General features: G+C 36.9%; 1 protein-coding gene across 3 annotated transcripts in view; it reads right to left on the bottom strand.

Moving 5' to 3' along the window:
• LOC105810279 (E3 ubiquitin-protein ligase RNF103) overlaps window positions 1–23,459 on the bottom strand; it is a 115,597-nt gene that overhangs the window by 22,716 nt on the left and 69,422 nt on the right. For all 3 annotated transcript variants that reach the window (XM_012644221.1, XM_012644220.1, XM_012644219.1), the window contains 2 exons: window positions 14,367–14,427; window positions 2,653–2,832 (listed from right to left, as the gene is read on the bottom strand). In XM_012644221.1, the coding sequence (XP_012499675.1) occupies window positions 2,653–2,832; window positions 14,367–14,427 (241 nt within the window). The remainder of the gene's footprint in view (window positions 1–2,652; window positions 2,833–14,366; window positions 14,428–23,459) is intronic.

The following is a 23,459-nucleotide window of genomic DNA, read 5'->3' as shown; positions in this document are numbered from 1 at the left end:
TATGATTATAACTGCTTGAAAAGGTATTTTGGAATCAGTACACAGGAAGAAAGGGTGAAGACAATGTTGAGTAGCTCCAAGAGAAATACTAAACAAGATAACATTTCTTAAAAATTAAAAAGTCTGACAATATCAAGAGTTGGTGAAAAGGTATGGAAAAAAGAACTCTCTCACCCGTTGCTGCTAGAAATATAAATTAGTAAAGTCTCTTTGGAAAGCAATTTTGTAATTCTAGCAAAATTTAAACCCAGATATTTACCAGCAATTCTGAGTATATAACTATCCTAAACATTTATACAAAATTGAAAACAACCTAAATGTCCATCAATGGGGGAACAGAAAAAAAAAGAATTCCATCCAGTAGTTCAAATGAATGAACTTGCTCTATATTTATCATTCAAAATCACAACGATAAATGGGGGCAAAAGATGCAGAATGGTATATATAGTACGATACCATTTATACAAATTTTAAGATTCATGATAGTGGTTTCCTCTGGGGAGGTTGGGAGAGAGGGGGATAGAATTGAGAAGGGGTATTGAAGGAGCTTCAACTTTAATACTATAATAATGTTTTATTTCTTCTATAATATAAAAGGCAAATACAACAAAGTGTTAAATTTTATTGGTTCTGGGTGATAGGTACATAAGCATTTATTATATTATCCTCTGCGCTTTTATTTCCACAATTGGGGAAAAAAGAGGCTGTGTATATGCTACTTTATTTGTAGGGGAAAAAAGGCAAAATAAGCAATGTGTTTTTTGATGTTGATTCAGTAAAGGAAACAGTGAAAATATTTAAAATAAGCTTATCATGGTGAATTAAACATGCATGTTTTCAGCATGTTACAGGAAAAATAGGGAACAAATAGGAAATTTTCAAAGCTGGCTGTAAAAGTCAAAAGTATTTACGTGACCTTTCAAAATGACAGATAAGATTAAACTATTTCTTTACGGCACTGAATACTCAGCTTGATCAAAAGGCATTATCTAGGTGATATATCCAGCATTTAAAGGCCTAAATTTATCACTTTAGGGCTGAAATAACATGTTTTTTTAAAAGTGAACACAATCCTGATAGATTTTTTTTAACAAGATGTGGTACCGTTTGTTATGTTTTTTTACTCTTTCCCAACCCATAATTATTCTCTTCAGTATCTGGAAAAAGAAACTAATGATACATTCATTGTCAGGCATATTTAGAATCCACATTCAAATGTTAAAATTGAACAAGAAGAAATACCTTCAGAGCCAAATACAACCGAGTAATGCATTTGGCACCATCCTATAAATTAAATTAAATTCAGTCTTCTAGCTTCTTTTGAGTGTGATATATGCATCAATGGAGTAAGTGACAGAGAGCTGAAAATATTCTTTAGTGAAAATTTTCTCCATAATTTCTTTCTTTCTTTTTTTTTTTAGAGCCAGGGTCTTGCTATATTGCCCAGGCTAGAGTTCAATGGCTATTCACAGGTGTGATCAACACAAACTACAGCCTCAAACTCCTGGGCTCAGGCCATCCTCCTGCCTCAGCCTCCCGTGCAGGTGGGACTACAGATGTATGCCACCATACCCAGCTTCAGCAGAATTTCTGAGTCTGTATTCAATCTAAATATACGACAGTCACTTTGCTACCATTATCAAAGAACTATAATTCTGAGTTAAGACTTCCTAATTTAACAGAATAAGAAAAGAAACCATCTGGATGTAAAATTTAACCCATGACTCAAGCTGTCACTGACCTGGAAACAGATACCTGTAAAAGACCACAAACAGTGTGGTACTAGACACTGAAGGGAAATAAAATGATGTTTATTTTTAGTTTAAATATCATGGGTTTTTAAAAGTCATCTAAAATTGATGGTTCCCATGTATGCTGAATACCCATTATGTGACCTGCAGATTCCTAAGATGTGAGGAAGCATTAGGTAGACAGTCAGCAATAAGGAAGAAAGGGAGGTGGGTGAAAGTGAAAGCCAAACAGGTTGGTTTAAAATTTTGTCTGAGGCTGGTCTTGGCCTAGGACAAAGTGAGGAAACTCTTCATCCTCCTTCACAATATACAGGCTGGCTGGCCTCTTACCCCTACAATTCAATTCCCAGGTCACTTGATAACATTGTTCAATATATTCTAACTTCTAAACAAAGCAGATTTATATGTAGATTTGTTATTACTTTGAAAACAATGGCAAAAGAAATGAATAATAAGATAATTATTATTACATTTTGCATTTTGTATAACACCAACTAAGACAATACAAAAAATAAAAACCAAGCTCAGTGGCTCACACCTGCAATCCCAGCACTTCAGGAGGCTGAGGTCAGAGGATAACTTGAGGCTAAAAGTTTGAGACCAGCCCGAGCAACATAGCAAGGCGCCTGTGTTTAAAAATTAGCCAGGCATGGTGGTGTGCATCTGTAGTTTCAGCTACTGGAAAGGCGTAGGTGGGAGGATCACTTGAGCCCAGGAGTATGAAGTTGCAGTGAGTTATGATGACACCACTGCACTCCAGCCTGGCTGACAGAGTGATCTATCTCTAAAAAAGTAAAAAATAAAAACTAGAGCTAATTTCTTCCTATTCAAGGAAACCCATATTAATAATAATAGTTACAACATCAGCATTACAAGGTGACTGTAAGGTAAGTGGCCTTACCAAGCTGATTCTTCATACCCATAAGGACTGAGTTCATGTGTGCTTTGGATGCATAGAGCTTGCTCACAGCCTTCCTTGACCTGATCATCTCCTTGGCCAGAACGACACAGACATCCTTCTGGCCCTTCTTGGCAGCATCTTTCACAGATCGTTTCACTTTTTCTTCTTCTCTTTGGATATCTAAATTTAGAACAGAACACCAAAAATCAAGGGTAAATCAGATTTACTGACACTCAAATCCACTTTTATTGTGATCTAAATGTGTCTATTAAAAACACAGGAGGATATAAGTGAAATCAAAACAATGTGGTGGGTATTCATCATTTTCAGAAACAATATTAAAGTAGTTTAAGAGTAAAAAGAAAAGTATGATCCTATTATACTTGACAAAATTTCAAAACACCTTTGCAAGCCCATTCTAACATTTGTTGGTACCACTCTAAGAACTTTAAAAATTACTGTGAATGCATTCCAGAGCCTGCTCCAATAATTAATAAGTAGTATTTCCACAATTAGGGAGGTACAATTTCTGTACAATCACTAATGATTTATAAAAACTTGCAACTTAAGGAAATCCTAAACATATTAAAAGTCTCATATCAACATCAGACAGAGGTAAGGTATGTCTACATTATATTCTTTATGATTGAGTAGCATTTTCCCAATGTTTAAAATTGTGATAAAATACATATAACGTAAAATTTACTATCCTAGTCATTAAGTGTACAGTTCAGTAGTATGAAGTACATTCATACTGTTGTACAACAAGCACTACTATCTAGAACTTGTTTTCATCTTTCAAAATTGAAACTCTGTACCCATTAAACGATAACTCCCCCTTCCTCTGGCAACCACCATTCTACTTTCTGGGAGTAGGGAGAAATGGGGTTATTTTTTAATGGATACAGAGTTTCAGTATATATCAGGAAAAAAGATCTAGAGATGGATAATAGTGATAGTTGCACAATATGAATGTACTTAACGCCATTTCACTGTACTCTTAAAATGGTTAACATGGTCAGTTTTATTTTATGTACTTAAAAATGGTTAAAATGATCAGTTTTAAGTAAAAAGTAGCAGAAAGCCTAGTATGATCAGTTTATAAACAGCCATTTGTGTGTAAAAACAAAGAAGTATAACCTATAGTTATACTTTAAGTTACTATTATTTTTTTATTAACTTTTTTTGAAATATAGCATATATACAGAAATGTGCACATAAATGTAGAGCTATGTAAATTTTCACAAATTAAGCACACTCATGTAAGCAGGACCTAGATCAAGAAACAGATATTACCAACATGCCACAACACGCCCCTTTAATTCATCATCCCCCCAACAAGTATAACCACTATCTTGACTTCCAAGAATATAGATAAACTTTGCAGTTACTCATTTTTACATTAATATTTTTTAAAAAACCATTCACCTTGACTGCTAATATTGAGACAAATGAAAGACCCTGAAAGTGTTTCTATGATAAATCCTCATATTCTTCCACAAGTAACTTCTCAAACAATCACATTACTTCATAGTCGTGCTCTGTCTAAGTGTCCCACCACCGTTTTGTGGTATAACCATCAATAAATAGTAAAGTCTCTACTGTATGTTAGGTACTATCCTAAAGACTTTCAATATATTCACAGATTTAATTGTCAAAACAATTCTATGCAAGTCAAAGAAGTTTATTAAAGACAGATGGCTAATAGCAAAGGAAGAGTTTAAAACTGGTAGTGTTAAGACTCCAAAAGCCATAATCTTTTTCTGATGCCATGTTAAAGTTAGTAAATCGATGAATTCCTATTGATGACAAATAATAGGAAACATCCATGAAAGAGATAGGGCTTAAAGATCACTTAAAAGAATAAATGAGCTATGGATGTGAGAAGGAATACAATGTGCATAGCACAAAAAAAGGAATATGCGAGGCTTGTGAGACACTAATGGAATTTTTGAGGTTTCCAGCATTTATTAATTGACACGAATCAATTATTTGTGCTATTATTGTCATACATTTTACCTCTACAGATGTTACAAGCCTCACAATACACTATTATTTTCACTTCTTATCAAGAATCAATAAGTGGCCAGGCGTGGTGGCTCACGCCTGTAATCCTAGCATTCTGGGAGGCCGAGGCGGGCGGATTGTTTGAGCTCAGGAGTTCGAGACTAGCCTGAGCAAGAGCGAGACCCCGTCTCTACCAAAAATAGAAAGAAATTAATTGGACAACTAAAAATATATAGAAAAAATTAGCTGGGCATGATGGCGCATGCCTGTAGTCCCAGCTACTTGGGAGGCTGAGGCAGGAGGATTGCTTGAGCCCAGGAGTCTGAGGTTGCTGTGAGCTAGGCTGACGCCATGGCACTCTAGTCCAGGCAATACAGTGAGACTCTGTCTCAAAAAAAAAAAAAAAAAAAAAAGAATCAATAAGTTAGGAGAGGGATCAAGATGGCCAACTAGACACAGGGAGCATGTGCCTCCTCCATGGAGAAGAACCAGAGTACTAAGGAGATACTCGCATTTCGAACAGATCATCTGGGAGAGAATGCTAGGATTCACCAGAGAAGTGACCAGAAGCACCAACAGTAAGCAAGAAGAGGGTCGAAGGCAGCTTGCCCAGCCAAGGACTGGGTGAGAACCAGGAGAAGCTCCTTAACACACGGAAACAGTAAGAGAGAACTCCCCACAGCTCCATACACCAAAATGGGTTTTTATGACCTTGGCTATAGCAGAACCCCATGACCCACACAAGTCTTGAGCCTAACACAGGGAGCTGCCTAGAGAATACACAGAGACATTGCTCCAGAAAGGAAACCCACATGGAATCTCACAGGCATCCAAACCTAGAGCAGCTTCAGCTGGGCACCACTCTAAGCCTGGACACGAACAGTCTATAGATCCAGCTGCTGCTGCTGAGCTGCTCTGAGAAGGGAGAAGGGAGAGCAGGCACTGCCACATGTCCCTAGGAAGGTCCCTACTACCCTGCTACAGGGTGCTACTGAGACTAAGATGTGAGTGGACCATGCTCCCCACAGCTTCTTGCCCACACTGCTTGCCTGGGAGGGGCCCCACCCACTCTGGTCACAGGCCCACAGCATCATTTCAAGAGCTTAACACTGGGCTGCCCTCTGTCCTTGGGCAGACCTTGGGCTGACACAGCAACAGCTGCCTCCTGGCCAAGGAGGGACAGGGAAACCAGGCTCTCTGAGACCTATCTAGGATAATACCCACTGCCCTGCAACAACCTGCTGTGAGATGAAAACGTGAGCAGACCATACTCCTCACACAGCTTCTTGCCCATGTTGCTTCCATGAGAGTTTAATGCAGGGTTGCATCGCACCCTTGGGCTAATGCAGTAGAAGCCACTGCCTGGCCAAGGAGGGACAGGGTAGACCAAGCTCTCCTAAGCACACTTAGGATAATATCCACTGCCCTGCTATGGATGGCTGTGGGACTGGAGACTAACCTATCCAACCCACTGCAGCTACCAGCAATATCAACACGGGCAGCTTGGGGCCCAGTGGGCTGCTCCACCACAGCCGCTACCATCATCCACATCACATTAGCTGCCCAGCAGCCTAAGAACCCACCCACACAACTGGCCTATTGCTCCCAGCTAGCCCTCCAGGACCCACTAACACTGATGCCTATGTAAACTGCTCTGGAGCCTAAAAAGGCACACTCAGCTCACTGCTGACAACACCAGGGCCCAAACCCTGGCTCAGCTGGCATCCAAGATCCCAAAACTTCACCGCAGCCTCAACTAATAACTGTACCCTAAGCAACTGAGGAAATCACAGGTACCAATGACCCTGTGTACTGTCAAAAAAAAAAAAAATCACACAAAGATCGCACTACTGCAGACACGCAAAATCAAAGCCAAACAACATATTGTTGTTGGCCTACTCAGCCAACAACATATATATTAATACATCTTCAGGAAGAAATTTTTCCCTATGAAAGCAATTTTTAAAAATTGGAAGAAGTGACCGCTACACCAGATACACAGATATCAATGGAAAGATACAGGAAACATGAAAAAGCAAGGAAATATGACACCACCAAAGGACCACAATGTCTACCAACAGATCCCAATCAAAAAGCACTTGTCAAAATGCCAGATAAATAGTTCAAAATATTTATCTTTAGAAGCTCAACGAGTGCTTGCTTTGGCAGCATAAAATGCAAGAGAAATCTAAAAACCAATACAAAGAAATCAGAAAATCAATTTAGGATATGAGTGAGAAATTTACCAAGGAGATAGACATGTTAAAGAAAAAGCAAACAGAGTCTGGAATTGAAAAATTCATTAAAGGAAATACAAAATATGTTCAAAAGCTTCAATAATAGACTAGACTAAGGAGAAGAAAAAATCTCAGAACTTGAAGACAGGTCTTCTGAAATAATCCAGTTAGACAAAAAAATGAGGGAAAAAGAATAAAAAAGTATAGAGGATGTTAGAAAAGGCATAAAGGCCTGCGGAAAGGGACTGTGAGAAAGGTGGAAATCTGGCAGTCCCGCAAACAGGACTTGGGACATGAATGTTTATCAGCCAGCTGCACACAGCAGGCTTTGGAATGTATGGAAGCATGACTGATGTTGGGTCCCTGCCCTTTTCTTGATAGCCTTAAGGAACAACAAGGAAATAACAAGGTAATACAAGTTTAATGTATATCACTAAAGAGACTTGTTTAGAACAATGTGCTTACTGTATGATGTCAAAGATTTTATCTGTATGTTTTTTACTGTAAACACATATGCCTTTCCCTACAATAAATATGGAGATTAGGAGAGGTTCGAGAGCTCTTTGAAAGGAAAAGTGTTTCTCCTCCTCCTCCTTTAGCCTGAGATTGTAGTCTGGAGCATTCTTCATTGCGCCATGTCTCTCAGAGAAACGCTGGCAGATTTCTACAAAAAAAACGAGGAAAGCCTTCAAAATGTCTGGGACTACATAAAATAAATGAACTTATGAATTATAAGTATTCCCAAAGGGGAAGAGATCAAAAAATTTAGAAAACCTATTTAAGAAAATAATTGATGAAAATTCATTAGGCCAGTAAGAGAGTTAGATATCCAGATGCAGGAGGTCCAGTGAACCCCAGACAGATATACTGCAAAAACTACTTCACCACAGCATATTATACTCAGAATGTCTAAACTCAAAGTGAAAAAAAGAATTTTAAAATTAGGAAGAGAAAAGCATCTAGTCACCTATAAAGGAAAATTCCATCAGACTAACAGTGGACTTCTCAGCAGAAACTGTACAAGCCTGAAGAGAATGAGATGGCATTTTCAAAGTGCTAAAAGAAAAAACCTGTCAGCCAAGAATTTCATGTACTGCCAGAATAAGCTTCATAAATAAAAGAGAAATATGGTCTTCCCCAGACGAGCAAAGACTAAGGGAATTTGTCACCAATAGACCAGCACTACAGGAAATGCTCAAAGGTGTCTTAAAGATGGAAATGAAAGGTTGATATTCACAATCATAAAAACATAAAACTCACAGGTCTAATAAAACAATCACGCAAAGGAAGAAGAGAAAGAAATCAAATGACAACATGACTGAATTTCATCAAACCACAAAGACAAAAAGAGAAAAATAAAGAAACAAAGAATGTATATGTGACGTGGCCCAGCTTCAGACCGAGGAATGAACACAGAGACATAAAGACGCAGACACATGACTGTAGCCCGTACAAAAAGACACAGACACCACAAGACAGTATGAGGCTGCAGCGAAAAGCTTTCACTGAAGCTGTTTATTTATAATACAGGCTGTCTGGCAACTGTCCCACTGCAAGTTCTTTGTTCCCACACCATCCCGACTCAACACGTCCCAGTTCCTTGTTGTTTCGTCTCCGGCAAACAGATGTTTGCATCTCAATTCTCTAGCCCCTCCTGTTTGCAGAGAGAGGACGCTCTGGACTTGCGTGCAAGGTCACAGACATGTTCTTGAGAAAAACAACAAGGAAACTTTCCCAGACAAAGGTGTCCTCTACATATATGACTAGAAAACAATTAACAATATGACAGCAATAAAGCCTCATATATCAATATTAACCTTGAACATAAATGGGTCAAATGCTCTATTTAAAAGATACAGATTGGCAAAATGGATAAAAAATCATGATCCAACAATATGCTGCTTACAAGAAACTTACCTTACTCATAAAGACACATATAGACTGAAAGTAAAGGAGTGGGAAAAGATATTCCACACAAACAGAAACCAAATGTGAGCAAGAGTAGCTATACTTACATCAGATAAAACAGACTTTAAATCAAAAACAGTAAAAAAAAAAAAAAAAGACATGGTTATTATAAATAACCATGAATGATAAAGGGATTGATTCAGCAAGAAGATATAACAATCCTAAATATATATGCACCCAATATTTGAGCAGCAAGATTCACAAAAGAAATATTACTAGACTTCAAGAGACAGACAACGGGTGGGAGAGGGAAGGAGGGGTTGGGTAAATTCACAACGAATGGGTGCAGTACACCCTGTCTGGGGGATGAGCATGCTTGTAGCTTTGACTTAGGTGGTGCAAAGGCAACTTACGTGACCAAAGTGTATAGACCCCACTAATATTTTGAAACTAAAAAAATTATTTCACTAAACAAATACTCCATATATTTTAATTCCAAAAAAATAAATAAATAAAGAGAAAGACAATAATACAATAATAGCAGGGGACTTCAACACCCCAATCACGTTACCAGATCATTGAGACAGAAAATCAACAAAGAAACACTGGACTTACGTTGGACTTTAGACACAATGGACTTAACAGACATTTATAGAATACTCTACCCAACAACTACAGAATATACACTCTTTTCATCAGCACATGAAACGCTCTTCAAGACAGACCACGTTAGGCCACAAAGCAAGTCTTAAACAATTTTTAAAAATCTAAATCATATCAAGTATCTTCTCAGACCATGGTGGAATAAAGTTAGAAATCAATACAAAGAGGAACTTGGGAAACTATACCAATACATGGAAATTAAACAACATGCTCCTGAACAATCACTGGGTCAACGAAGAAATTAAAATTAAAATTTAAAATTTTTTTGAAACGAATGAAAATAAAAACACAACATACCAAAACCTATGGGATACAGAAAAAGCAGTGCTAAGAGGAAAGTTTATAGCATGAAATGCCTACATCAAACAGTAGAAAGACACAAATTAACAACCTAACATTATACCTTGAGGAACTAGAAAAATAAGAACCAAACTCAAAGTAAGCAGAAGAACAGGAATAACAAAGATCAGAGCAGAACTAAATAAAACAGAGACCCAAAAATCAATACAAAGGATCAATGAAATGAAAAGCTGGTTCTTCAAAAAGGTAAATAAAATTGATAAGCCACTAACTAGACTAACAAAGAAAAGATCATATAAACAAAATCAGAAATGAAAAAGGAAAAATTACAACTGATACCACAGAAAGACAAAAGATCATCAGAGACTATTAAAAATATATGCTCACAAACTAGGAAACCCATAGGAAATGGATAAATTCCTGGAAACATACAATCTCATGAGATTGAACCAGGAGGAAACAGAACTCCTGAACAGACCAAAAATTAGTAGCAAGATTGAATCAATAATTTAAAAATCACTCCCCACCAAAAAAAAAAAAAAAAAAAGCCCAGGACCAGATGGATTCACAGCTAAATTCTCCCAAACAAGCAAAGAAGAACTAATACCAATCCTCTGGAAACTGTTCCCAAAATTATCAAGGAAGAAGGAATTCTCCCTAACTCTTCTATGAAGCCAGTATCACCAATATCAAAATCAGAAAAGTACACAACAACGACAACAAAAAAACTATAGACCAATACCCCTGATGAACAGAGATGCAAAAATCCTCAACAAAATACTAGCAAGCTGAATCCAACAGCACTTCGAAAAGATAAGACATCATGATCAAGTGGGTTTTATGTGAGGGATGCAAGGATGGTTTAACATACGTAAACCAATAAATGTGATACATTACATAAACAGAATTAAGGACAAAAACCATATGATCATCTCAACAGACACAATAAAAGCATTCGATAAAACTCAGCATCCCTTCACGACAAAAATCCTCAACAAACTAGGCAGTGAAGGAATATACCTCAAAATAATAAAGGCCATATAGAACAAATCCACAGCTAGCATCATACTTAATGGGGAAAAGTTGAAAGCATTCCCCTAGAACTGGAACAAGACAAGGATGCCCACTTTTGGCCCTCTTACTTAACTAATGGAATTTTTGAGGTTTCCGGCATTTATTAATTGACACGAATCAATTATTTGTGCTATTATTGTCATACATTTTACCTCTACAGATGTTACAAGCCTCACAATACACTATTATTTTCACTTCTTATCAAGAATCAATAAGTGGCCAGGCGTGGTGGCTCATGCCTGTAATCCTAGCTCTCTGAGAGGCCGAGGCGGGCAGATTGTTTGAGCTCTGGAGTTCGAAACCAGCCTGAGCAAGAGCGAGACTCCATCTCTACTAAAAATAGAAAGAAATTAATTGGACAACTAAAAATATATAGAAAAAATTAGCCGGGCATGGTGGCGCATGCCTGTAGTCCCAGCTACTCGGGAGGCTGAGGCAGGAGGATCACTTGAGCCCAGGAGTTTGAGGTTGCTGTGAGCGAGGATGACGCCATGGCACTCTAGCCTAGGCAACATGGTGAGACTCTGTCTCAAAAAAAAAAAAGATATCTGCACTTGTTTGTTATTATAGCACTATTCACAACAGCAAAGATATGGAATCAACCTAAGTGCCCATCAATGGAGGATTGGATAAAGAAAACGTGGTAATATATACACAATGGAATACTATTCAGTCATTAACACGATGTAATCATGTCTTTTGCAGCAACATTGATGGAACTGGAGATCACAACTCAGAGACAAATATCGCATATCCTCACTTATAAGAGGGAGCTAAATAATGGGTACACATGGAAGCAGAGTGGGGAATGATGGACAACGGAGACTCAGAGGGGTGAGGGGATGGATGACGGGAGGTTGCTTGGTGGGTGGATGCACCGAAGGCCTTGACCTCACGACAATGCAATATATCAGTGTAGCAAAACTGTACTTGAATATGCCACGAATATATAGAAAGGAAAAAAAAAAGTCAGTAAGTTGTTAAAGAAATTTTTAAAAGAGACAAAAGTTATTTACTTACATACTTACCATTTCCAGCATGCTTCATTCCTTTGTATAAATCCAAGTTTGTATCTGGCATGATTTTCCTTTAGTCTACAATTTCCTTTAAAATTTCTTATACTGGCAACAAGTTCTCTCCATCTTTTATTTGAAAACATCTTTATTTCACCTTCACCTTTGAATGCTATTTTCACTAGGTCTAGGATAACATGTTTTTTATTTTTCTTTCACCATATTAAAGATATTTTGTAATGTTTCAGATATGAATTTTTTAATCATGCTTATCACTGTTTCTTGTACTTAACATGTCTTTTTTCTTGGGCTGTTTTATCTCTGCTTTTAGTAATTTGAATATGCTATGCCTTTGTATGCTATGCCTTTTTGTGTGTTTATCCTGTTTGGAGATGGTCCTCAGATCTGCAGGCTTACCATTTTCATCAAGTTTGGAAAACATTCAACTATTATTTCATCTGCTCCCTTCCTGACTCCTCTCCTCCTAAGATTCAAAGTACACATTAGACCACTTGATATCGTTCCACAAGTCACAGAAGCTCTGTGTTGTCTTTTTCTTTTTTCTCTCTGTACTACAGTTTGGATAGTTTGTATTACAGGCTGAGTATTCCTTGTCCAAAATGCTTGGGAACAAAGTCATTCAGAGTTGTTTGTTTTATTTTGGACTATTTGCATTATACTGGTTGAGCATCCCTAATCAGAAAACGCAAAATCCAAAATGCTCCAAAATCTTAAAACTTTTTGGGCACCAACATCATGCTCAAAGGAAATGCTCATTGGAGCATTCTGGATTTTCAGACTAGGGATACTCAATCTGTACTATCTTCATTTTCACTGATCTTATTTTTCGTAGTGTCTAATCTGCTGTTAAGCCCATTCAGTAAAGTTTTCATTTAATTTCACTTTATTTTAGGGCTTTCATCTCTAGAAGTTCCATTTTGTACTTTTCTATATATTCTATTTATCTCCTCATTATGTTCATGTTTTCCTTTAAACTCCTCAACATATTTAAAATAGCTGTTTAAAATCCTTATCCGCTAATTCAAGCATCTGGTTTTCTTGGGTCTATTTCTATAGCCCGACTTTTATCTTGATTTTGGGTCACATTTTCCTAATTCTTCACGGTAATTTTCCATAGGATGCTGGCCACTGAGAATGTTTCATTGTTGCATGTCTGAATTTTGTAGTCCTCCTTTAAAGAGTGTTAAGCTTTATTTTGGCAGGCAGTCAAGGTCCTTGGAGATCAGCTTTCAAGTCTTATTTTTAAGTCTTGTTTGTTGGTATGGGCTTATGGTAGCCTTTATTCTAGGGCTACCTTAGCCTTAATACTAAGGTGTAACCCTTCTGAGGTCTCTACTGAATGACCGAGATGTTCAACAAAGTCTCTTTACTGTGTCTGATCAGAATTCAGCCACCTCTCAAACTTTTATTAGCACTGGGAATTGTTCAGCTTATAGCTTCCTGGTAGTTGTTCTGTTCCCTATAATTGTTCTTTGCCTAATCTCTTGAAATTTCACTCTAAGTAAGCACAGCTTAGTGTTCAGCCAAAGACTCAAAGGGTTCCTATGCAGATACTTGGAGTTCTTTCTGAATATTTCCCTTCTCTCTGATACTCTCTGATACTCTGCCCCACAAATTCCAGCCATTTCAGCCTCCCTGAACCCTGATCTCTGTCTCCTCAACTCAGTGAAACCACCATGCTCAGCTCAGAATCTCCTTCTATGGGCTTTGATCCTGAAAGTATCTCCACGCAGAAAGACAGGGCCATATTACGGCTCTTTGTGTTTCTTTTCTCTCAGTGATCACAATCCTGCATGGCCAGCTGCCCAATGTTTGAAAACAGCTGTTCACAGACTTTGTGCAGTTTTTTCTTTCTTGCTTTGTCCAAATTTTTATTTACAATGGGAATACAAGTTCAAGTACAGAACCAATTTACTCCATCATGGCTTGGAATGGAATTCCCCTCTCTAATTCTTTCTTTCTTTTTTTTTAATGGCAGTCACTTTCTCACCAATCTCCGCTTCTTTTTTAAAGGAGTTATGTTGGGATATATTTATGGTATTAATTCTTCTCCAATCATGAAAGTGTTAAATGTCTTAAAAGTTTTAAACATTACCATCCCTTTGCAAATTACCTTAATTTTAAGTGGAACTCAAAAAAAAAAATTAACTTCATTTAGAAATACATTTTCCTCAATTTACAGTCATGCTAAGATAAACAGAGTAGTGATAATGGAATTGCATTCCTTACTTATTTGCAATTTATTTCATTTGAATTTCATAAAGACATTCTTTATAAGTAGCAAGAAGTTTCTTTTGCTCTTATAAAATACAGTTTCATTATCTCTTTTTTAATACTGATTATAGAATTAAAAAGCAAACTAAGTACCGCTGTAAATAATTAATATAGGAATAAACTATGTCTTATAACATATAGATGCAGTTTATTTTTATGAACTGAAGCAAAACATACCAAGAGGGCAGAGAATAGGAGACATAAAATTATAATTTACCTCTTATTTGCCTGTCGACAACTCTCATTTCCTTTCTTATCTTCAGTGACCATTCATTGACCTGGGAAAGATTTTAGAAAAGGAATTTAAGAGAAGTCAACACTCCTAATTCAATCACATTTAAAGAATTTTGTATTAATTCTACATTTATTCCAGACATAAAATAAAAAACAAAGCCATTTCAAAGATATAACTTTAGAGCCAAATTCTACTTTTTAAATTTTTCATCTCTTTTTATTCACAGTACATAGAAGTTTCAAGCTATTCAAAGATTCTTAGCTGAAGGCAGGCAGTAAGAAACACTTTATATAAAACCTCAGAAGGAGTATGGCATTCTGTGGGTACACAAAGATTTTTCAAGAGGTGCATGGGCACAGATAGTTTTAAGGGCATCAGAAGAGTTTCATCTTTGACATGTAATCATTTCAAAAACTACTCTGCCTATGTCATGATAATTCATCTTCTTCCCTTTAACAATAATGCTTTTCCATTTTGCAAAAGAAAAACATTCCCCAACCCTTGTTTCTTATTACCATATTACAGTTCCCTGACAGGCAAAAACCTCTGAAGCACTAAACATAGAGCTGACTGGAAATACTGGTGTAGGTGTTGAGAAAGTAGTAAATGACTCTAATGATTACCAAAGTGTTATGCAAGTGAACTGTTTTCCAATTCTTCATTTTTCAAAAAAATTAAAGGAAAACCTGAGTTGTCAGCAGATTAATCATTAAAAGTCAATTTTATACTAAATTGCTATGTGCTTTTTAGCATATGACTCAGTAGAAGTGACACTGTCATAACAAAACTGCTTCCATTACCATTTGCTTATTGTATTAACAAGGTTTCTCGGCACTTGAGTCTAATAAATGATAAAATACGAATAGAATTGATGGCAAATTCTATTAGCATTCATTCATATAGTATTCATCCATGGACACAAACTAAATGACATAAAAAATCTCTATCATTAGAAGATACATTTCCAATAAATTTCACTTTAAATGTTTAATAATTATTTAACAAAATCTGTAAAATATTGATTATGTAACAGCAATAATTGTAATTATTTATGAAAGTTGATAGAATCAAAATGGACTGGGTGTTTTAAAAACTCTGACAAACATAGCTAGAAAAGGCTAAGAAGTAAGGGTTCTTACATTTGTACGTCTTAACAAGAACTATCACAAAAGACTCTGCAAAAACCACAACCTTACACAAAGGCCACCACAACTTTACGCAAAAAATACTTCTGCAAGGACATCTGCCCGAAATTGCCTATCCAACCTCATACTGGCATCACCCTTGTTACTGGTCTTTGTAGCCAAGGATAATCATTTCAAAACAATTATGTAATCCTTTTTTTCCTTTAAAAACCCTTGCCTTCCTTTACCTCCATGAATATACACACAGTTTACTATGGCTCATATATTCCCATTGCAACGCTCTACTCTCAAATAAACAATTTCTTTTAGAGAGCCTCTCTACTTGTTATTTATTTAGGTTGACAAGCTCTACTCAGAAGAAATATTTAAGCACTTAAAATTGTATTTTCATACAATTTTTTTGAAAATTTTTTAAGAACTGCCAAGTGAATTGGACAATTTTTAAAAACGTAATGTTAGGTTTATGTACATTTTTTGGAAGTGAAATTTATTTAATACAATCAATCATTTTAAAGTATACAATCAGTGGCATTTAGTGTATTTACAATGTTGTACAACCACCAACTCTCTCCAGGCTCAAAACTTTTTCAACTACTCAGAAGAACACACTATATCCTTTAAATAATCTCTTCCTATGCCCCACTCCCATTTCCCTGGCAACCACTAATTCGCTATCTCTATGGAATTATCTATTCTGAATGTTACATTTAAAAGGAAGTATACAATGTGTGACCTTTTGTTTTTGGTTTCTATGCTAAATGGCATAATGTTTTCAAGATCATCCATGTTATGGCATATATCAGTACTTCAGTACTTTTTATGACTAAATATTATTCCATTACATAATATGCATATAATACAACTTGTTTACCCATTCATCTGTTGATCGATATTTGGGTTTATACCTTGGCTATTTCAAAGTGTTGCTCTGAGCATTCATGTACAAGTATTTGCTTGAGTGCCTGTTTTCAATTCTTTTGAGTATATACTTAGGAGTGTAATTGCTGGGTAAAATGGTAATTCTCTATCTTTTTGAGTATCTGTCAAACTGTTTTTCACAGTACAGTCACTATTTTACATTTCCACCGGCAATATATTATACAAGGGTTCCTATTTCTCCACATCTTACCAACACCTGTTATTTTCCAATTTTTCTGTGATAGTCAATCTGCTGGGTGTGCAGTGGTATCTCATTGTGGTTTTGATTTGCATTTTCTTAATGCCTAACGAAGTTGGACGTCTTTTCATGTACCTGTTGGCCGTTTGTATATCTCCTTTGGAGAACTTCTATTTATGTCTTCTGTCCATTTTTTAGTTGGGTTGTGTATCTTTTTATAATTAAATTGTATGAGTTCTTTACATATTCTGATAGTAGACCCTTATCAGAGACATGATTTGCAAATATTTTCTCCCATTCTGTACACTGTCTTTTCACGTTCTTGATAATGTCCTTTGATAAACAAAAGGTTTTAATTTTGATAAAGTCCAATTTATCTAAAGAACATGTTTTCTGAACTCATTCTTAAAGTCTAAGCTTAAATGTTACTTCAGGGAGTCATTCCCTGACCCCCAAAATAGGTTAGATCCCCCCTGCTGTATAACTACACAGAACCCTATACCTTTTCTCTTTTGTAAAGCTCATTATGATTACTTATAAGGAGACTACAGCCTCCAGAAGATCAAAGACTTTTTCTTATTCACCAAGGCTTTGCATAATGCCTGGCACAAAGCAAATGCTCAGTAAGTATCTGCTGGATTTAACTGCATGGAATATGACATATGAAGAAGGGACAAAAAATTTCAGCCATAAATAACAATTATGTAACAAAAATTTCCAGAAACTTTCTATGTATGTTTTAAAATGTCAAAAAGTTTCATAGAACTTGTCAAAAAGAAAAATTCCTTTTAAACTTATAAAATCAAAAGGGACTTTGCAAAAGAAAACATACCTAAGAGGAATGCAAAGAACCAAAAGTATCTGGTCATGTCCCATAACCAGTGCTTCTCAACCTGAACTACACACAAAAGCCAACTGGGAAACTTAAGAAATACTAATTTAACTGTGCTGGAGGTAGACCCCAAATGACAGGTAGCATTTAAAGTCTAGGTGATTTTAATGTTCTGTTAGGAGAATTTCCATATTTTCTAGAGATGCAATCTGACATGTAAAATGTGTCATCTCTACTATTCTTCAAAATGATTCAGCCAAAAAATTATGTTTATCGAATAATAGCCAAAGGCTATTAAAATCTGAATTTAGATGATTAATATATGGGTTTTCATTATACTATCTGCTATGTTATGAATGTTTGTGCATCCCCCAAAATTCTTATGTTGAAATCCTAAACCTCAAGGAGATGGTATTAGGAGGTGGGCCTTCTAAGAGGTGATTAAGTCCGTTAAGAATGGGAATAATGCCCTTATAAAATAGGCCCAAGGGAGCTTGTTTGCCCCTTCCACCACATAAGGACACAGCAAGAAGGCGCCATCTATAAACCAGAAAGCAGGGGCCTCGCCAGACACCAAATCTGCCAGTACCTTGATCTTGGACTTTTCAGCCTCCATAACTGTGGAAAATAAATTTCCATTGTTTATAAGCTATCCAGTTTACAGTATTTTGTTATAGCAGTCCTGAAGGAATAAAACAATACTATTTCTTCTACTTTTCTTAAAGTTTAAAATTTTTCATAATAACATTTTAAAATAAAGTACTTGGCATTTTGTAGGTCTTCTATTTTAAGGAGAAATTAAACTCTTCATGACAAAGACAGTGTCTTTATGACAATATATACAACAGTGAAATGACAAGCCACATAATTGGAAAAGATAAAAATTTTAAAAGATGCTCAACCTCACTGGTAATCAGGAAAAAGCTAGATAGTAATCTCATTCCTCTAAGATTGGCAAAAGTCAAAAATTCAATAATAAGTGTTAGAGAAGATGTAAAGTCAGGGAACTTTCATATTTGCTGGTGAATTTATAAATCAGTTCAACTCTTTCTGGAGGCCAATTTGGTTATTTTTACAAAGAAGTCACAGCCTAAGATCTAATAATTTCACTTGTAGACATATATTCTAAAGAAATTCTTTCACAAATACATAAGGATAGATGTATTAGACTATTCATTGCAGCATTGTTGTATTACCAAAAAAATAATCTAAATATCCACATGTAAGGGTATGAATAAATCTCACTTTCAAAATATACAGTACTAGGCATACCAAATTTAGGACATTTGCTGTCACTCTCTGTGAGAATGTAAGGAAACAGGACAAAGAGAGTAAGCATGTATAAAAGTGTATTTGCTTCCTGAGGCCACCATAACAAAGTACTTAAAACAGAAATTTCTTGTCTCACAATTTTAAAGTCCAGAAATCAAAAATCAGTATCACTGGGCCAAAATCAAGGTAGCAGAAGGGACATGCTTCCTTCAGAGGATCTAGGAGAGAATCCATTTCTTGACCCTTCCCCACTCCTAATAGCTGTTGGCACTCCTTAGCTTGTGGATGCATCACTCCAATCTTCAAAGCCAGTACCTTCAATTTTCTTTCTGCTCTATATTCACATTGCCGTCTCCTCATCTGTTTGAGTCAAATCTCCCTCTGATTCCCTCTTATAAAAATACAGGTGATTGCATTTAGGGCCCACCATCTTAAGAGCCTTGATTTATTCATACCTTCAAGGACCCTTTTTCCAAATAAGGTAGCATTATAGGTTCCAAGGATTAGCACCTGATATCTTTGGGGGCCATTTTTCAGCCTACCACAATGGGTATCTACTGTCCTCTGTTCTTTATTTAATTAAAAATATTAAATAATTTTTTACATTTTCATGAGAGAAATTAAAGGACTAGAAAAAACATAACAAGCAAATCTTAAACAAAAGCAGAAATACATATAATCAATTTAAAGTGGGGGAAAAAAAACACTGACTCCAAAAATATTTTTGAGATGATAATTTTAATACTTTTTAATGGTACAAATTCAAAAGAGATAGAAAAGTATACAGAGAAAAGTAAGCTTCCCTCCTGTTTTTGTCCCTCAGCTACCTAGCTCCTCTCCCTGAAATCTCTGATCTCTGAAGGAAGCGTCTCCCTCCTGTTACCCTGATTTTGGCCCAGTGAAACGAGAATTTTGTGTATCCTTTCAGACAATCTAAAATATATGTAAAACTAGAAATTAGCCCAAAGCAACAGATGTAAGTGAACTTGGATCAAAATCTGCCGATTCTGATCACTGTCAGTGCAGTATATGTCGGCTCAATTATCAAATGTCCAAGTGTTCTCTCTCACCATCTCTACTTCTGTCCATCAAACAAGTACTTAATGGGCACCTTACTTTTATTGGAGTTCAACCTTATGCCAGCACAGTGAATGAAAGCATAAATAAAAACATAATCCTTGCTCTCAAGTAGCTTACAATTTTGCTGAGGACACAAAGTAGAAGAGAAAAATATTTTCCCAGGACAGTCCTGTGTCTATCTTCTCTGATCTCTTTAATTCTGTCCAAAACTGAGCTCTTCACCACCCTTTCCTCCATCATCACCATTCTCAACAAACCTGCTGTTTCCCTGAATTCTCTCCATTTCAGTTCATGGCACTGCCATTCAGGGGTATGGATAGGTGTGATTGGAGGGCAGGGTTAAACAGAAACCTAAGAATCATCTTTGCACTCTCATCCCACATGTAGTAGATAGCAAATTCTGACTATATCTCCTAAATAATTCTAAAACTGATCCTCTCCATTCCCATTCTTAGTTAAGACCAGTATCTCTCACCTGGACCACTAACTGGCTTCCCTACCTACATCTCTTCTATCCAATTCATGCCCTAAACCACTGTTCTGCATCTTTAGTAGGCATGACATACAGACCTCTGCTAATCTTCCCTCTACCTCCCTCTCCAATGTTACATCTTACCACTATCATCACTCCTCCTACATCCCACTCAGAACAGCATTTCATCCTCCAACCATTCTGAACTTTTTCCTGGCTCTTCTAACCTATCTTCCACACTTCTATCCTTGCACATGCAGTTCACTGTGCTAGAAATGCCTCCCCTTTCCTAATCTTATACCACTTGTCTGCCTCGCTAATGCCTCTTGTGACAAGACCCAGAGACCCTCCCTGACCAGTTCTCCTTCCCCACTCTGAAGAGTTAGTCACTCCCTCCACTGTGACATCAAAGACTTTGCATATATTTATATTACTGCCCTAAAGTATCAGTATTTGCTCACTTGTCAGTCTCTCCAGTAAACTATATTTTTTGAAGTCATCATTCTCTTATTTTTGTACACCTGGTTCCAACCCAATGTATACCAAAATATTGCAATCTTTGTTGTATGAACTAAGTGAATGAAGCTTCATCTTTTTCTCTATCTCCCCTTCTCGTTTTCTTCCCTTTCCTGATAGCATGCCACAAGGAGTCACGACCCAGTCTAAGGACAAAAGTTAGTCATATGATTTAAGAATTCCGGTGCCACAGAAGGTGGCTCACTACCCAAAGGCTAAATCAGTGAAGTCCCTAAGTAGGACAGCACAATTTTCCAGCAGAATCCAAGTCCAAAAGAAGAATCTCTTTCCAGCAGAATCTCATGTCCCCCTGATTCCCACCCCAAGACTGTCACAGGTTTCTAGATGGATTATAAAGCATCCTCATCCTCAGCCGGTCCAGTATTGTCTTTATTTGTATCCTTTAAGACAGGTTTCACCACTAAGATGTCTCCACCAAAGTGTCTGAGGTGTCTAGGGGTAATGACTTTAGTCTGTAAAGGCTATTTACACAGCAAATGTCTTCCTGGAAAATTCCTTGAAACATTGCACATCCTGGGACTCCCTGACCTTAAATCTTACTTAACTTTATTCTGATATTCACTCATCATTCAACAAACATTCATTTAGCACCTACTCTATGCTGCCTACTATTAATATATCAGAGTGCTTGGACTACCACCCATAATGTATCTTACTTGCCTGACCTGACCTGTCATCATGGCCTAAATGGTACCATGTGTGACAATCACAATGGTATAACATGACTGCACCTGGCCCCTGTTTATCTTGTGTCAGAACCTGGACCCTCATACCTATATCTTCAAGTCTCCAATAGAAGGCATATTATAAATTTATCCCAACTCAAGAGCTGCCCAGCTGAGACAACAGCATTTAGTCAATTGCCTCTCTTTCTCTAACCCTTCTTCCCTTTCTGTCAACATTATCACATTTTTAAAAATTTCCTTTGTTTAGCTTCTTTTATGAAGTTGAATATCTTATTTCTTTCTCATTAAAAAAAAACAAAACCAAACTAACGTGACTTGTCTTCTTATTCATATATGGCTCTCAATACTTCATCCGTGCATCAGCAGCTCTACAAAGAAAAAAGTATTTTCCATCTGTGATGGTTAATTTTAGCTGTCACCTCGACTGAGTTAAGGGATATCCAGATAGCTGGTAAAGCACTATTTCTGGGTATGTCTATGAGGGTGTTTCTGGAAAAGACTAGCATTTCAATCAGTGGACTGAGGAAGGAAGATCTACTCTCACCCAAGGTAGGTGGGCAGCATCCAGTTGGTTGAGGGCCCGGATAGAACAAAAAGGCAGAGGAAAGGTGAATTCTTGCTCTTTCTTCTGAAGCTCAGACACCCTTCTTCTCCTGTCCTTGGACATCAGAACTCCAGGTTCTCCAGCCTTTGGACTCCAGAACTTCCATCAGTGTCCCCTTCCATGAGCGAGGGGTTAGGGGGGTACTGATGGAAGTTCTGGAGTCCAAACCCCTCTCCCTATTCTCAGGCCTTCAGCCTCAGAATGAGGTACACTACCAGCTTCTCTGGTTCTCCAGCTTGTAGATGGCATATCATGGGACTTAGCCTCCATAATCACATGAGTCAATTTCCACATTAAATTCCCTCTCATCTAGCTATGTATCCATCCGGTTGGTTCTGGTTCTCTGGAGAACTCTTATACACCAACCCTGCTTTATTGGCACTTTCTTGAATTACAGACTCATGCTAAATAACTGTAGCAAGTGACAAAAACACTTTGTTTCCAAGTCACAAGGTGTGAGAGAGACCATAGTGCTTAGTATTAAAGAAGCTGAACCTGAAGCAGACAATCTTTTGACAAACTAAAACAACATATAATCAGAAGTGAAAGTGTACTTTGAAGAACTGAGGAGGAACTTGAAGAAAATCTTAGGAAGGGTATCTCCAGCACTAGATAAAATGGATCATCTATCTAATACTAAAAATCCTACTAAATAGTCAAGAACCCATTCATAGGCAGGAAGGGTGTGGAAAACATGATAGCAATGGGTCAAATCATTTCTGATCATTTCAGCCTAGAGCTGCTCACTCCAACCTCTGAACTCCTATAACTGTATATGCGGTAACCAATCCAAACTTGTTCTTGACATGTTTATCTCATTTGCTAGAGGTTAAGTTCTTTGGCTTATTTCATCTTTAAAATCACCTTTGGGGAGGCTGCATAAATAGCATGATATAACATTATGAGTACAGGCTTCAGGATACTTACTAGATTATAACCTCTGGTGCTGTCATTTACAAACTGAATGACCTTGGGCAAATTACTTAAACACTCTATGTCTCAGTTCCACATCTGTAAAGTGGGGATAATAACAATACCTACATTTTAACATTCAGAGTGCCAACAAAGTATGTAGCACAATGCCTGGTTCAATACCTTGGCTAAAGGTGGTAGTTAATACTAACCTTAATACATTCTACAACCTTCCTACTCAAGTGCAAACAAGCAGCATCAATATCACCTGGGAGCTTGTTAGAACTCCTGGGCCCTGCCCCACACCTACTGAATCAAATTTTTAATTCTGACAAGATCCCTAGTAATTAGTGTGCACATTAATGCTTAAGAAGCACTGCTCTAAAACACCTGGACTTGTCCATAATGAAAAAAAACA

The sequence above is a fragment of the Propithecus coquereli genome, unplaced genomic scaffold, assembly GCF_000956105.1.
Source record: "Propithecus coquereli isolate 6110/MARCELLA unplaced genomic scaffold, Pcoq_1.0 Scaffold208, whole genome shotgun sequence".
Classification (NCBI taxonomy): domain Eukaryota; kingdom Metazoa; phylum Chordata; class Mammalia; order Primates; family Indriidae; genus Propithecus; species Propithecus coquereli.
Note: the sequence above shows the minus strand (reverse complement) of the source record. Positions and strands in the feature narration are given on the sequence as shown.